Genomic DNA, 13,872 nt, shown 5'->3' with positions numbered 1-13,872 from the left:
GTTAATTTTTTATTTATATTTATAAATACTTTTCTCCACCGGACAATCGATACTTCCAGAGTCTCAGAGACTTGGCGGTGCTGGTTCCTCTGGAATAAACTAGTTCCATTTTAAGGGGACGGTAAAATTTGAAATCACTTGAGTGGGTTTAGGAAGAAACAAATTGGAAAGTTTTTGTTGGTAAATTAGCTTAAAAGCAGACCTATCACATTCGGAGAAAATAATTGCTTCTGAGCAAAACCTGCAACGAGCCAACTTGTTACCACTTAAGTATAAAATCTCTTATTAATTAAGAAAAGTCAATTCTGTTATCGATTCATCTTTCTATCGATATCTCCAGCTGACGCTAAAACTTCCACCACTAATAACATAAAAGTTGTTTGCTTATATTTAAACAAATGGGCGGCACTAAGTGTTGTTTTCGTGATTGTCCAGTGGGTTCTAGCCGCAACCCCAGTATGCACTTCTTCAAGTTCCCCGTTAAGGATCCGAAAAGGTTGAAAGATTGGGTGAGGAATTGTTCAAACCCTGACGTTTCAAATGCACCGCCGTCCAAACTGGCAGCCAAAACAGTTTGTGCCCGTCACTTTCGTGCGGAATGCTTCATGAACTACAAAATGGACAGACTCATCCCCATGCAGACGCCTACTTTGTTCAGGATCAACAGGGATCTGGCACTAGACTATGCAGATCTCGACCAGAACGGTGAAGCTCTTCTCGTGAAGTTGACGCCTCCAAAGCAGCAACACCTAATACCACCTAAGGATTTCGAGTGTCCTCTGGGATTCGTGGATGGTGAGACACAGAATGTGGAGGTTGTTAAGAAACGAAATACAATTGAGTTGACAAAAGAGGAGGAGCAGCGAAAAGGAAAAGACGAAGCCGACGAAGTTTCCGGAAATCTCCATGTGCTGGGTACGGAGCAGGAACAGGCGGTTGTACCGAAGGAGAAAGCAACGGCGGCGAACAAGAGTTCTACATCAACCAGCGCTTCGGCTATGCCTCAAAACATTCTAGATATAATAAGTCAACTACAGCCTTCATTGGGCATCAAATTGATTAAAAGACCTGTAAAGAGTCAACCAGGAAGCGAGAATGAGTTGCCTCAGCTTGAAGAGCAGCTCCCAAAAGAACAAACTGATGAACAAACAACAAAGGAATTAAAAGGGACTGTGGTTAGAAAACGTGGGATGCAGGAGGCAGATGCTGATAGACTGAACGAAGAGCAATCCACCAAAGAGAAGACTAAGAAAAGGAAGCTAACCCAAGAAGCACAAAAGACTGACTCCCAATCTCCACCTGAGAACGGTACGATATTGAACCGATGTAGACAATTGCAAGAGAAATTCTGGGATGAGCAGAAGTCTCGGAAATTGGAGAAACCTACCCAATCCATCCAAATTAATCTTAGTTCTAGCAATAAAAATAGTCAAAGTGATTCCATTTCCGAAACCTTATCTGAATCTTTTCTAAACCTTGAAGAGAGCATACCACTTACTACTGACAGTGAGGACGAGTCTGAACCAGATGAAAAACCATCTTCCTCGGAAGATGCCCAGCTCGATAAGCTTCTTCAGCAGTACGACAAACTGCAGGCCGAGTTTGAAAAGCTGTCGGAGGAAAATGGCAAACTAAAACGACTGCAAGCGGAGTCCCCGAAGACATCAGCTCCAATCAAACCCGCTGCTGCTTCCCTCAGCAAACCCCAGCTGTACATGGCAATAAAGAAATACGTGGGGCCCACGATGGCCGCCTTGCTGCGCATGGAAATGTTTGGCGGCTCTGAGGATCGCACTTGGAAGGATGACGAGCGAGAGTTTGCCACAGAACTACTCCAACTGGGCGAGGAGGTGTACAAGTACTGTTGCGACGAGTGGCGCTTCCGCCTGCCATCGATGCGGATTGCACGCTCCTGGCTGGAGAAAAAGAATACGGAAAATTCGGAAGAGTTTCTAGACTTATAGATTATTTTGCCATTATTGACTTGGCAATTTGAGGGGTATTTTAGTGATAAATTATTTTATATATTACTTTTAATCATAACATCAGTTCCGATTCATCTAATAAAATAGGTGTATATTAAAAACGCTTTAAAATCCATTTACGCAAATCTAATTTTTATTAATTACAAAAGCAATATTATTAGGCAAAAGCATTTGTTTATATCCTTTTTACACACAATAGTTAGCGAAGCTAATTTAAGTGGCAGATGATGGAGTCATCAGTGGCCTTGGTGACGCAAATCTCCTGGGTGGAGGCGTCACAGAAGTAACCATCCGGGCAGCTGCCCGTCACATTTGTGGGCGTTATGGCGCCAAAGCAGAAGGCGAAAGTGGAGCGCGAGGTGCAGGCGAATGTGTAGTTGGGAGCACACTGGCCACAGCTATCCGTGTCGCCGCAGCTGGCGGGATTCTCGCTCCTCTGAAAACAGATCACTGGCTGGTCCGTGCACACCAGGCCATCCGTGCAGACGAAGGTCTGGTTAGTATTCGGCTGAGTGGCGCCGAAGCACAAATTGTAAGCGGTCTGGTTGATGCAGGAGGCTCCATTTGACTGGCATACATTACAGTCTGCCTGGATCCAAGCGATTGGCAAGGCTACCAAGGCAATCTGAAATGATATAAGGAATGTTGAGATACGACTTTGTGGCAACTTGATTTTAGAACTATTTTAAGGGTTTCTTTAACTTACCAAACCGAGCAATTTGTACATCTTAACCACTGCGTGGATCTACTGCGAATGATCAAGTGCCTAAGTACCAGTCTTATTTGTACATTTTGGCAGCCGTGCCGAATTATGTTCTATGGCATCGTAAAATTTGGGAGCCTTGGGAAATAAGAATAGCTGGTTATCTTTTTATGGGCGTCAAGCAAACGCTAACTGAGGGTGTGGTCGGGCTTAGGCTCTATAAAGAGAATTGGCACTTGGCCAGCCATCACAAGTAAGTTGCTCTTCCCGGCAAACAGACAAACTATGCCGGCACAAATTAGCCTACAGGTGACTCAAGATAGCACTCAGCAAAAAGAAAGTGACCCACTTCGCCTGTTCCAGGTTCTCCTGCTCCTCTGGATTTCGAATGGTGCTCTTGGGCAGTCCGGTTGTTCCGACTGCTCCTTGACAAATGAACAATATGCGTGTGTTAGTGAAACCGCCTATGGGTTTTGCTTCGGTCAAGGCACCGTGGACGAAAGTGCGGTCCAAAGCTGTCGCGATGGGTACTATTGCGTTCTCGAGGGATTCTGTGCACCCATGGCCTCAGCGGAAGTGAGATTTAGTTAGCTCCGTGGCGACTTGCAAATTCTCACACTTCTTTTCCCACAGCCGGCCTGTGTCACAGCAACTTCTACGGCCACAACGGATATAGTAACAGGTTGGTATATGTAACACATATCTCCTTTTTAATGGGTTTATTGCCTGCGGTTTTCATTATCTTGTACTTTGAACTCCAAGATTCGAGTACCCTAGAAACTACGGAGTCAACAGCAACCACCACAGCTGAAACTACCGATTCCACAGTGACTGAAACTCCAACAACCCAGTTCACAACAGATTCAACCACTTCTGAATTTTCTACAGATTCCAGTACCGATTCTACTACATCTGAGCTCACTACGGAATCGAGTACCGATTCTACTACATCTGAAATTAGTACCGAATCGAGTACCGATTCTACTACATCTGAAATTAGTACCGAATCGAGTACAGATTCTACTACTTCTGAAATTAGTACCGAATCGAGTACCGATTCTACTACATCTGAGCTAACTACCGAATCGAGTACCGATTCTACTACATCTGAAATTAGTACCGAATCGAGTACCGATTCTACTACATCTGAGCTAACTACCGAATCGAGTACAGATTCTACTACTTCTGAAATTAGTACCGAATCGAGTACAGATTCTACTACTTCTGATATTAGTACCGAATCGAGTACGGATTCTACTACTTCTGAAATTAGTACCGAATCGAGTACGGATTCTACTACTTCTGAAATTAGTACCGAATCGAGTACGGATTCTACTACTTCTGAAATTAGTACCGAATCGAGTACGGAGTCAACTACTTCTGAACTTACTACTGATTCGAGTACAGATTCTACTACATCTGAACTTACCACAGATTCAAGTACAGATTCCACCACATCTGCCACTACCACTGATTCGAGTTCTCCGCCCACAACAACTGAATCATCTACCAGTGCTCCAACTACAGTACCTTCGGAAATAGATCCCAATGCCTATTGTGCAAAGTTGAAGACCAAAGGATACTTCCGAGTTGAGACCGATACAACGTGTCAAATGCAAGTATATTTATCAACTTCAAGATGCGTTGGCCTTAAGTGTTGGACTTTCTAGGTATGTCTACTGCTATAAATTGAGTCTGGATTACCTGGGTTGGCTTTACTATTGCAACACCAATGAATACTACAATTCGGAAACAGAGTCCTGCCAATCCACACGACCGAGCAACTGCTAAGTCCCAACGATTAATGAGGTTCATTCATATTACTTCCAGTTAGCCATAAATAAAGATACAAACGATTCTGTCTGGGATTTTGATTGTGTATTTGCCTCTGGTTGCTTAGAAACCTGGAAAATATTTTACTTCCAATTTAGTTTTTATTTTATTGGTTTTTAATATAATAAATTAATATTACATATGTAAAATCTACTGCACTACTATTCAACTATGAATTTTATGACTATGTATTTTAAGACTTCCACACATTAGACACATCCAGCTGGTTTGCTGACACTGCAGAATTTGAGATCGGCATCAAAGAATTGCCCGCTCTTGCAGCTTTTGATTAGAGCCCTCGTTGAGTCATCGACTTTATAACAATAGACGAAACTGAAAGTGAATTTCCATTTAGTAGGTGCTAATCCGTATAATCCGTCGAGTTGCTTACGTAGCGCATGTGGAGTCATTCTGGTTCGCTATTATGACCGACTTATCAACATTCTGACACGCCTCATCCGCACTCCAGGTGCCCGCGTCCAGATCCTTTAGCGCAGGCGCTGCCCCGGCAAGCAGGCATTGGACCAGGAGCTATTATGGAGTGGATTCGTTTGATTGGGGATATGGATCCGAGGGCAGTCCTTGCATATTTACCAGTGATACAATTAGACTCGTCCACATTGTCGATTTAACCTTGCTACACTTCGCACACTGAAACCTTGAAGCGCCAAAGCGGCCTTTAAATACCAGTAGGATTTAATCTGTAGCATCGTTTATCTCGGTACGCTTTGGCAATGTAGAATGTATTTAATGTTTATTGCGTAGGTTTATTAATTTGTTTTGTCACCCGTTCTCGTACTCGTATGTACTTTGTTTATGGACTTCTCAGATATGTGCAAATTTTTGGGTAAACTCTGGGTGTTGTCAAGAACTATAATCCGGGTGTTTTGAATATGCAGAAATGAATCCATTCGCTGAAAACCATATATGCCACTTCCTACCAAAAGCATTGAAAACGCATCAAGTGCTTATCTTGAAAAATGCTATCATTTTTAATTAGTTTTTATTGGCATCAAGATATGAAACATTTATAAGCTTTGGGTTCCAAGAAATTCAGATACAATAATCTGGCTTATTGGCGCTGCAGAAGTTCAAAGTGGCATGGAAGATGTGGTGGGATTTAGTTGGTTGGTGCCTCTGCAGAACATTCAGCTGGAACTTCAGACCTGCACATTTTCAAATTGGGATCAAAGTACTGGTTGCTTTTGCAGCTCATAATCAACGATCCAACTGATCCATTTACCACGTAACAATAAACGTAGCTGGTAATGGGATGGTAGCTGTTAGTATAATTTTGGTTATTTTACGCCATAGACTTCACCTACGTTCTACAAGTTGGATCAGCCTGGTTTTCCATTATGGTGGTGATTGTAACTTCACTGCAGGCTTCTTTCGCACTCCAAGTCTTGGAGTTCTGGTCGTCAAACTCTGGAGCTGGCAAAGCCGAGAGGCAATGAGCCAGCAACTGAAATATATACATACATATATTTGATTAGCACAGATAAAATATATTTTTAAAGACCTCACCAGTATAAACATTATACGCAGCCACATGATTAGCTTAACCGCACTGCCTTTCGCTTTCTGAAGCATCAGAGCTCCGCCTGGGTCTTAAATAGTTACTGGAGTGGCCTGTTCCCCCGCCTATCTTGCCAATTTAAAAAAATGGTATCATATGATTGTTTTATACTGATATTTTATTGGTTTCAATAAATCTGATAAAGATCGATTACTGCTGTTAAACGGTCTGAATTAGGTGCAATAATCCGGTTTATCTTCGCCGCAGGCTTTCAAGGAAGCATCAAAATATTGGTTGGTCTTACAGTTCGTTATCAAAGCTGTTGCCGATCCATTGATAAAATAACAATATAGATACCTAGAAGAATCGTTTATGTGAGTTGTTCCCTGGAAATTCGTTGTCTACTTACGTGGTGCAGGTGGGATCGTCTTGGTTTTGAAACAAAGTGGTCTTTGTGACAGTCAGGCAGGTTTTCTCCGCACTCCAGGGTTCTGCTGTGGTGGTACTCGCCGCTGTTGTGGCCACGGTGGTGGTGGTTGGGGTTGTGGTGGCCACAGTGGTTGTCGCCTCCACGCATCCATCGGGCTTTGTGGCGGTACAAGCCTTCAAGCTGGTACTAAAATACTGATTAGCCCTGCATGAAGTGACCTTTGTCGAATGGGTTCCGTCGTCATCAACTATACAGGTTATAAAACTGAAAAGTGTACTCTTTAGTCTAGCATTGAAATCCATTTTCAGCTGTAGGGTATTCACGTGGTGCAGGTGGGATCATCTACGTTTTCGAAAAAGGTGTTTTTAGTGTATTGCTGACAGATATCGTCGGCATCCCACGGAGCTTCAGTAGTCGGGATCTCAGTGGTTGTTGTGGTAGTGGGGATAGCAGTGGTAGTTGGGACTTCAGTGGTTGTCGTGGTAGTGGGGCTGGAAGTGGTTGTACTTGTCTGGATCTCGGTGGTGGAAGTGTCCTCTTCTGTTTTGCAAACTGGATCTGCATTTTGATAGCAAGTGTAAAAGCCATCCGTGCAATAAAAATCCTTAGGACATGGCAAGAGATCATACGATGGCACTCCTGTAAATTATAACGTTGTCACACAACGCCATGTTTTTAAAGACCATTTACAGACCGTCATAGCAGATGGAAAAAGTGGTTTCACTGTGACAAGCGACATTGCTGGCACTTTGACACACATTGCACGTGGCCGCCAAATATCGGATCGAGAGCTTGAGTTTATTAAAAAGTGATTATTAGACGGTAGTCCGCACAGTTTGTAGTAGTTACCAGTAGAACAAGCGCCTTTAGCCACATCTTTTTTGTCTCCAGTCGCCTTTCATTCTAAAATACTGGGGACAAACGAAGCACCTTATATGTATGTTTGGTTATCTTTAGAGACTTGCCGAAAAAGTGAGATATTTTCTGTATGTTTGCTTAGTTTTATTGCGGTGTTAGGCTTTGCGTCAATAAATAGTACAGTAATTTATAAAAATATATTCACAAATTGAAGGCGCGTTTGTTAGCTGATAGCAGAGTTCGAGTGTGGTTTACAACATATCTAGGAATACATAGATTCGAGTCGAGTTAACAAAACACCAAATGAACGGATATAAATATATATCTTGTCTAATCAGCGAAATGGAAAGCCTTTCGCTTAGGACGTACATTGAGGCCGATACAGCTAATATTTAACATATTACATTATAGTTTTGTGTATATAGGGGTGTATACTGGATAGTTATATTTTCGCATAGTAGTCGCGTAGTCTTGTGGAGTTTTTAGATTGCATAAATAGGTACAAACTATTGTATAGTACATAGTCTAATTGTAAAACATTTCTTAAGGCAAATCATAGCGGTTTAAGCAGCACTTTACACTTACATATGTAACTTGCTTAAGGCAACATCGATGTTCTAATGCGTTTAAAAATAAATTCGTTAATTTCTAAAACGAAATAATACTTCGTCAGCAAATGCATTATGTTCGAGTTCATGTTGTGGACGTATACTGTTCGAATGTTCTAGACGCAGCCGTACTCATACCAGATGCTATTGCTCTTGTCTTCGGTCCGCTTCCTTGCCGACTTGTCATCTTGCACGGTCGTTCCCGAGACGCTGCCGCTGGCCTGCAGCAGAGGGCTCTGGTCCCCGCTGTTCGAGGCTCCCCCGATCGTGGTGTTTATCCGGTTGTACATGAGAAACGTGGCTGGGCCCACCGGGGCATTGTTTTCCGTACTCTTCTGAGGCGTCTGAGGTTCTGCGGGAGTAGGAGTTGCGGCGCTGACGGAGCCACTGCCGCCAACAGACTGTGACTGTGCGGCGCCGGGAGTGGAGCCATCGGGAAGCTTCTGGTGCTCATCGATAAGATAAACGGTGCGTCTGGAGCCGGCCGTCCCGAGAGTCAGACTGCTGCCCGTCACGTCTGGCGCTTCAAGACTGCTGCGAAGCAAATGATTTATCAGCAACTGGGTGAATGCAAGTTTATAAAACACAGGTGGGGAGCGACAACGAAGGGAGATACGCATTGTGCAGAGGGAAAAAAGGAATGAGGATTGACAGTTGCCACTTGAATACTCGGAACAGACTCCGATCCTTTTCAATTGGCAAGTTTTAATGGGGTAGAATGAATGTTAAACATCAAAAGCGCATACCCGTGCACGCTATTTCTACGTGAGTTATTCAAATCCGTACGTTTCTGAGCCTGCAGGCTACTGCGCACGGGGCCGCCGCGTTGGATCGAGTTATCCAGCAAATCCCTACTCCGACATAATGTACAGTGTTTGTTTGGTGCGAGTGTCGAGTTGTGTATAATACATGTAAAAAGAACAAATACCGTGAACCCAAAAATCTAACAAAACATCCATTTCCATCCCAACTAAATGGCTTACCGCTGCAGACTCTGGCGGAGCGGGACATTCCTCTGGAGCAGGTGCGTGTCGGAGGCAATGGACAGTGGCTCCTCATTGCTATTATCCGACTCATTGCCGCCTGACTCGGAACCGATCACGAACTGGGAATTGGTACGCGCGTCATCTACCCAAGAGCGACGGTTCTGAAACAAAACGTTTTTATGTTATTAAGTTTCTTTACATTTAGTTGTGAGTAAACGTACTCGACTGGGCACCTTGTTCATTAGATCCGAGCTAGCTTTCTTCACTCTTCTAACCAGCATGCTGGCAAATGGTTTTCTGAAATTAAAGTGATTGGTTTAATAACAAATGTAAATTTGTATGGTTATATTATTTACTTCTTGTGCACTGTGGTCTCTGACTTCTTGTAATGCTCCATAATTTTCTCCTCCAGCTTTTCCTTCTGCCGCTTGAGGCTGTGCACCCGTTCGGTGTAGTTCTTCTCCTCTTCATGGAAGTGCTTTTTGTCCTCCAGAGATATGGCCAAAAGTTCCTGATATTGGGAGAGCAATTGGGACACGTTGTCCATCAGAGCCTTGCGCTCCGAGTCCAGTTCAGCATTGTTTTGTATTAACATCTGCATGCAAAAAGAATATTAATAGAAGAGGATATTATCTTGGCACTTTTTAACCCACCTCACAACGCTGTTGAACCTTGCTATACTCCATCTGCAGGCAACGGACCTGATCGCTCTTGGCATTTAGCTCGCCGGAGAGTTCTGTGTTTTGTAACTTCAGGCTGGAGTGCTCCATGCGTACCATCTTGTACTGCTCCTGGATGTTTTTGTATTCGTTCTTGAAGCGATCACTGGTGGCGAAAAGATTGCGGAAGTCGTCTGTCAGTTTGGAGTGCTCCGTACGCAGGATTGACAGATCCTCGCTGCATGTTTTCATGTTGTTGTTCTGAATGGTCAACTCCTCAATGCGTTGCTCCAATGCAGACTGCTGTTCACGGGTATCTCGCAGCTCCTGACGCAAATCCCGCACTGCAGCCTTTAGCTGCTCCTTGTCCTTGTTCAGGGACTCGTACTCCGCGGAGAGTTGATCATGCAGGCATTGCAACGTTACCTGATCCTGCAAAGCATGTTTGTGCTCCTGCTGCAGTGAATCGATTTCTTTGAGCAGCGTATCTTTTTCGGCAGCCAACTGGGAGTTGGCCAGCTGTAGGGCTACATGCTGCGTGTTCAGCGAAGTTATTTGCGAGCCCAGAGCAGCCACGTCCACGCTAAGACGAGCATTCTCCGTCTGAAGCTGAGTGTTGGAATCCTTAATACGGGTCAGCTCTGCTGATTCTCGTGCTGGACTTAGACGTAACTTGTGTTCGAAGCGAAGTTCCTGCGAAGATGGTTGAGCTGGTGCAGGAGCTGGAGTAGCCGCGAGTTCAATGTTCTTTTCCACCGTAAAGATCTCCTGACGGTGGCATAGCACACACATGTCGGATTTGACGCCACCTTCTCGGTCCTCCTCCTCCAGCTGCTCTCGGGTCACGTTTAGCATTATCTCGCGAACTGTTTTAAAAGTCTCCGGGTTGCGCACCAACTTCTCCACCACATGCTCCACATTGAGCTCACCGGGCTCTTCGTCCGCCAGTCCTAGTTTCTCCAAGTTGTTTCGCACTTTCTTCGTTACTAAAGTACCAGTGACCAAGTCGTTTCGAAGAGTGCTTATCATCTCTTGATCAATGATTCGCTGTGAAGCTAGCTCTTGGTTTTGCTTCTCAAGTTCCACAAGCTTTTGATAAACTTGCTCCGAATCTTCAAGTGCTTTGCCCAGCTTTTGTAGTTCTTTGCTCTGTACATCGAGCCGATTAATACTGTCGTCCAGCTGCACAGACTTTTCTTCGCTCCCCTCTTTGAGTTTGGACACTTCCTTAAGCAGGCTAGCGTTTTCGCGCTCGTACGTGGAGACCTTTGCTTCGATCTCATAGAGCTTCTGCTTAGTAAGCTCGTATTGCCTTGATTTTTCCAAGTATTGCTCTAGTTCCTTTGTCTTGCTCTCCGCCAACCGTTCAAGATCGTCGGCTCTTCGCTGAATGCTTTCGTTAAGGGTTTGAATACGTTGCTTTTCTTTGTTTAGGGTTTCGACATGCTGCTCGGCATCAGAAAGCTTTTGACGGTCAGCCTCGCGTTCCATGCTCTGTCGATCGTAGCTCTTTTGGCGATTATCCACCGCATCCTGTAACTTTTTGTTCTCTTCCAGGGCATTTTTAAAGACCCCTTCCAGTTCGACATTCTGCTGAGTCAGACGATGGATGTTTTCTTGCATCTGTTCAATTTTTAGAGACAGCTTTTTCTTCTCCTTCTCCAGTTCAAGCATCTTGCTGGTGGATTCGTGGAAGCTACTTTCTTTTAACTGTTCCAGAGCGGCGGTCAAACGACGGTTCTCTAGCTCGAGCTTGAGTGCACGGGTCTGAGCATTGTTCGTTAGCTGTTCCGAAAGACTATTGTCGCCTGAGTTGCAATCGTCTTCGTTTTCGGAAAAGGATTTATCCAAATCCATCGTCGAGTTGAGATTCCTGGCTACCAGTTGCAGTTGCGCGTTCTCCTCCAGCAACTCCTCCAGCTTGGAGCGATCTACGTCCCGTTCGAGAGCCATGTCGTTGAGCTTCTGTTTGTATTTAATAATCTCGGATTCCAGAGAGATGGCATGCTCAGACCTTTTTCGGTAACGCTGCAACTGCTCCTCCAGCATTTCCCTGAGGAGGTGAAAGGGTATAGGTTAGAAAACATTTATTGGTATTTTGTTTGGCTAATATACTTGGATTCAAGCAGCACACGGTTGTCCTCCCGCAGTTCCTCAACGCGGGATTTATAAAAGTCGGAGTCTCCAAGTTTCTCGCGGTACTTCTGAACTTCCACCTCCAGGCGATCAGCTCTTTCAGCCCTTTCCCGGAGGATGTCCACCTCGTCACGATATGCAGATGCCCGCTTGGCCTCCGTAAACCATTCTTGGCTTTCCTGGCGCAGCTTGTCAAAGCGAGCCTTCTTGTCATCCAACTCCTCACGTAGCTCCAAAAGGTTCTCGGACTTTTCCTCGCTTAAAGAAAGGAAAAGGAGTTTGAATAATTATTGGGTATATTATTGGGTAAGTAAGCTTATCTTACAGTTCCTGGCGCAGCTTGCGGTTCTTCGAACGCAGATCGGCACATTCTACGGCAAGGTGATTGCTTTCCGAATTGGAAGAAGATGAAGGTGTCGAGGTGGCAGTTCCGTTTGAAGGGGAACGTGTAACGCTGACACCTTGGCCACATTCCACCAAATTTTCGCTGGCTGCCATTTCGGTCTCCACGCACGCCAAATCGATCCACTTGAGATACATGACGTCCCGCTCCTTGGTCAGGCGCAGAATGTGCGTGTACATGCTCTGCGGCGTAAGTCTCTCCAAGGAGTCCTCGGTAAGCACCAAACTATGGCTGTCGGTCACCTGTTTGATCAATCCCACAATAGCGTGCTGCGTTTCTAGGTCCAGCTCCTTGATGCGAGCAATAAACAGCTCCTTGTTGGGACATTGCACAGCTGCGCCGAGCAACAGGGTCAGCAAGGTCTTCATCTGTTCGAGCCCGTTCTTACTCTCCGGATGATGACCCAAGGTGAAGGCATCGGGTAGGACCAGTATGGTTTGACCAAGCTCCTCCTCAAAGAATGACTTTAGATTCCTCACGACGCACTCGAAGTTCTTGGCCCTCGCGATGCTGAGAGATTTCCCGTTAAGATCGGTCAACTCGCTGGGATTATTCTGCGGCTCGGGGTCGATTTGCAGCCAGACGCTGTGGATTATGTGGCCATCCAGCAGGGAGGTGTATCCGGCGAGAAGCTCGGCACGTGGCAGACATGATTCCAGCTGTAAAGGAAGAAAATACCAGTTTTAGATACGAAATCCGACAAAGCGAGCGTGAATATGTTTATTAGCTGGACAAGAGCTCATTACGCTCCTCCTCCGTTCTCATTGTACCGCTAGCTGTCTTGAGCAAGTTACAATGACCTTGGTTCTTTGGCGACAAACAGTTTGGGTCAAAAAAATAAGAGCTCGAAGTGGAGTTGATACATATGTTTGATATGATTATAAATTAAAGAGATTTCCTATACGATACACCTGCTTTCGACGTAACGGAATTAATTTAACGAAGCTAATGCTTTGGATATCTATAATTATTCGCTTTTTGGAGTTCCCCTGTAACGTACGATTCTATTTCGTTGACCCCAGCTGTGTGCGTGTGTGTTTGTAAGCAGGTTGTTCTCACGACTTTGTTGTTGTTTTCGCCTTTACCATATGCGAGCGATTGGCAATCGAACACTTGAATTATTTATGCCAAGCACATAGGCCCACTGGCGATGCAAATATCGAGCATGTTTATCCATAACGCCCGCAGTACTCTACTCACCCAAGAAATTATGGACGAATTAACAAACTCATCAATTTCCATTGGCGTCGCGGTCGCAGTGCCAGCCATTGTTTGTGTTGTTATTGTTATTGGACGGACGGGCGGAATAGGTAAGTGCAGGTATGTATGAGTGTGTGAGTTCGTGCCGCTGCACCTGCCGCAAAGGAACAGCTGCGGCTCCACCAAATTGCTATGCTAGGCGAGATAGTTTCTATTTTTCCAACAAGTAAAGTCCAACAACAGCCTCCCGAAATTTATGCCAAGGACGGGGCATTTTCACATTGCACATAGCAAGTCGTAAGATCACAGTTGTAACAACACTAAAATACGTTGGAGAGCACTTCGCGGGTTAAATTGGCCTTAACAATCTAGGCAACAAGGAACACTACAAGGCAGCACTCTAAAAAATTAGAGAAATATTTTTGGGAAGACTGGACTGTTGGAAAAAAGCATAATTTGTGCCGGTGATGGCACTTCGCTACTGCTGCCAACTATCGAATGCGGTGGAGGGGTCTAGTGATGGAACTTTGCGACAAGTAGCTTAACTTGTAC

General features: G+C 44.8%; 7 protein-coding genes across 12 annotated transcripts; 2 read left to right on the top strand and 5 right to left on the bottom strand.

The window, feature by feature from the left end:
- The first annotated feature begins 352 nt into the window (after positions 1–352).
- Positions 353–2,100, top strand: LOC117141119. The gene has a single exon (XM_033304440.1). The coding sequence runs from the start codon at positions 399–401 to the stop codon at positions 1,962–1,964; it is 1,566 nt and encodes a 521-aa protein (XP_033160331.1). The 5' UTR covers positions 353–398; the 3' UTR covers positions 1,965–2,100.
- A 5-nt stretch (positions 2,101–2,105) lies between these two features.
- Positions 2,106–2,869, bottom strand: LOC117141121. Its single transcript, XM_033304444.1, has 2 exons — positions 2,692–2,869; positions 2,106–2,610 (listed from the first exon to the last, which is right to left on the bottom strand). The coding sequence occupies exons 1-2, from the start codon at positions 2,710–2,712 to the stop codon at positions 2,194–2,196; spliced, it is 438 nt and encodes a 145-aa protein (XP_033160335.1). The 5' UTR covers positions 2,713–2,869; the 3' UTR covers positions 2,106–2,193.
- A 95-nt stretch (positions 2,870–2,964) lies between these two features.
- LOC117141120 (chitinase-like protein PB1E7.04c) lies at positions 2,965–4,517 on the top strand. Of its 2 annotated transcripts, none has more exons than XM_033304443.1 (5): positions 2,965–2,997; positions 3,052–3,264; positions 3,322–3,370; positions 3,451–4,303; positions 4,359–4,517. In XM_033304443.1, exons 1-5 carry the CDS (start codon positions 2,974–2,976, stop codon positions 4,477–4,479), a joined length of 1,260 nt encoding a protein of 419 aa, XP_033160334.1. In that variant the 5' UTR covers positions 2,965–2,973; the 3' UTR covers positions 4,480–4,517. The 2 variants fall into 2 exon arrangements, with proteins under 2 accessions (XP_033160334.1, XP_033160333.1); XM_033304442.1 differs by having other exon boundaries at positions 2,974–2,997; positions 3,577–4,303.
- A 209-nt stretch (positions 4,518–4,726) lies between these two features.
- Positions 4,727–5,142, bottom strand: LOC117141694. Its single transcript, XM_033305302.1, has 3 exons — positions 5,116–5,142; positions 4,913–5,052; positions 4,727–4,854 (listed from the first exon to the last, which is right to left on the bottom strand). Exons 1-3 carry the CDS (start codon positions 5,140–5,142, stop codon positions 4,731–4,733), a joined length of 291 nt encoding a protein of 96 aa, XP_033161193.1. The 3' UTR covers positions 4,727–4,730.
- A 365-nt stretch (positions 5,143–5,507) lies between these two features.
- On the bottom strand, positions 5,508–6,137 carry LOC117139608. Its single transcript, XM_033302046.1, has 3 exons — positions 6,049–6,137; positions 5,847–5,986; positions 5,508–5,783 (listed from the first exon to the last, which is right to left on the bottom strand). The coding sequence occupies exons 1-3, from the start codon at positions 6,112–6,114 to the stop codon at positions 5,642–5,644; spliced, it is 348 nt and encodes a 115-aa protein (XP_033157937.1). The 5' UTR covers positions 6,115–6,137; the 3' UTR covers positions 5,508–5,641.
- Positions 6,138–6,191: 54 nt separating this feature from the next.
- Positions 6,192–7,405, bottom strand: LOC117139607 (integumentary mucin C.1). The gene is made up of 5 exons (XM_033302045.1): positions 7,320–7,405; positions 7,165–7,261; positions 6,794–7,109; positions 6,450–6,734; positions 6,192–6,397 (listed from the first exon to the last, which is right to left on the bottom strand). The coding sequence occupies exons 1-5, from the start codon at positions 7,344–7,346 to the stop codon at positions 6,274–6,276; spliced, it is 849 nt and encodes a 282-aa protein (XP_033157936.1). The 5' UTR covers positions 7,347–7,405; the 3' UTR covers positions 6,192–6,273.
- Positions 7,406–7,448: 43 nt separating this feature from the next.
- On the bottom strand, positions 7,449–13,800 carry LOC117139605 (girdin). 5 transcript variants are annotated; one of them, XM_033302040.1, is made up of 9 exons: positions 13,321–13,800; positions 12,043–12,779; positions 11,697–11,975; positions 9,576–11,634; positions 9,279–9,517; positions 9,144–9,219; positions 8,920–9,083; positions 8,683–8,787; positions 7,449–8,470 (listed from the first exon to the last, which is right to left on the bottom strand). In XM_033302040.1, the coding sequence occupies exons 1-9, from the start codon at positions 13,387–13,389 to the stop codon at positions 8,053–8,055; spliced, it is 4,146 nt and encodes a 1,381-aa protein (XP_033157931.1). In that variant the 5' UTR covers positions 13,390–13,800; the 3' UTR covers positions 7,449–8,052. The 5 variants fall into 5 exon arrangements, with proteins under 5 accessions (XP_033157931.1, XP_033157932.1, XP_033157933.1 ...); XM_033302041.1 differs by having other exon boundaries at positions 7,449–8,467; XM_033302043.1 differs by having other exon boundaries at positions 8,360–8,470; positions 8,723–8,787.
- Between the last annotated feature and the right edge of the window lie 72 nt (positions 13,801–13,872).

This window comes from Drosophila mauritiana, chromosome 3L (assembly GCF_004382145.1).
Source record: "Drosophila mauritiana strain mau12 chromosome 3L, ASM438214v1, whole genome shotgun sequence".
Lineage (NCBI taxonomy): Eukaryota > Metazoa > Arthropoda > Insecta > Diptera > Drosophilidae > Drosophila > Drosophila mauritiana.
The sequence above is the reverse complement of the archived record's forward strand: the minus strand, read 5'-3'. Positions and strand labels throughout refer to the sequence as shown.

Coding starts and splice junctions, on each gene's coding strand:
- LOC117141119 (XM_033304440.1), top strand. CDS start 399: ATGGGCGGCACTAAGTGTTGTTTTCGTGATTGTCCAGTGGGTTCTAGC.
- LOC117141121 (XM_033304444.1), bottom strand. CDS start 2,712: ATGTACAAATTGCTCGGTTTG. Junction 2,611..2,691: donor TGTACAAATTGCTCGGTTTG/GTAAGTTAAAGA, acceptor ATATCATTTCAG/ATTGCCTTGGTAGCCTTGCC.
- LOC117141120 (XM_033304443.1), top strand. CDS start 2,974: ATGCCGGCACAAATTAGCCTACAG. Junction 3,265..3,321: donor CACCCATGGCCTCAGCGGAA/GTGAGATTTAGT, acceptor CTTTTCCCACAG/CCGGCCTGTGTCACAGCAAC. Junction 3,371..3,450: donor CACAACGGATATAGTAACAG/GTTGGTATATGT, acceptor TTGAACTCCAAG/ATTCGAGTACCCTAGAAACT.
- LOC117141694 (XM_033305302.1), bottom strand. CDS start 5,142: ATGTGGACGAGTCTAATTGTATCACTG. Junction 5,053..5,115: donor CGAGTCTAATTGTATCACTG/GTAAATATGCAA, acceptor ACTCCATAATAG/CTCCTGGTCCAATGCCTGCT. Junction 4,855..4,912: donor AATGACTCCACATGCGCTAC/GTAAGCAACTCG, acceptor ATTCACTTTCAG/TTTCGTCTATTGTTATAAAG.
- LOC117139608 (XM_033302046.1), bottom strand. CDS start 6,114: ATGCTTCAGAAAGCGAAAGGCAGTGCGGTTAAGCTAATCATGTGGCTG. Junction 5,987..6,048: donor TGCGTATAATGTTTATACTG/GTGAGGTCTTTA, acceptor TATATATTTCAG/TTGCTGGCTCATTGCCTCTC. Junction 5,784..5,846: donor GCTGATCCAACTTGTAGAAC/GTAGGTGAAGTC, acceptor TCCCATTACCAG/CTACGTTTATTGTTACGTGG.
- LOC117139607 (XM_033302045.1), bottom strand. CDS start 7,346: ATGTGGCTAAAGGCGCTTGTTCTACTG. Junction 6,735..6,793: donor GATGATCCCACCTGCACCAC/GTGAATACCCTA, acceptor TACACTTTTCAG/TTTTATAACCTGTATAGTTG. Junction 6,398..6,449: donor GACGATCCCACCTGCACCAC/GTAAGTAGACAA, acceptor CGATTCTTCTAG/GTATCTATATTGTTATTTTA.
- LOC117139605 (XM_033302040.1), bottom strand. CDS start 13,389: ATGGCTGGCACTGCGACCGCGACGCCAATGGAAATTGATGAGTTTGTT. Junction 12,780..13,320: donor ATTCGTCCATAATTTCTTGG/GTGAGTAGAGTA, acceptor CTTCCTTTACAG/CTGGAATCATGTCTGCCACG. Junction 8,471..8,682: donor CGTAGAAATAGCGTGCACGG/GTATGCGCTTTT, acceptor TTTGCTTCGCAG/CAGTCTTGAAGCGCCAGACG.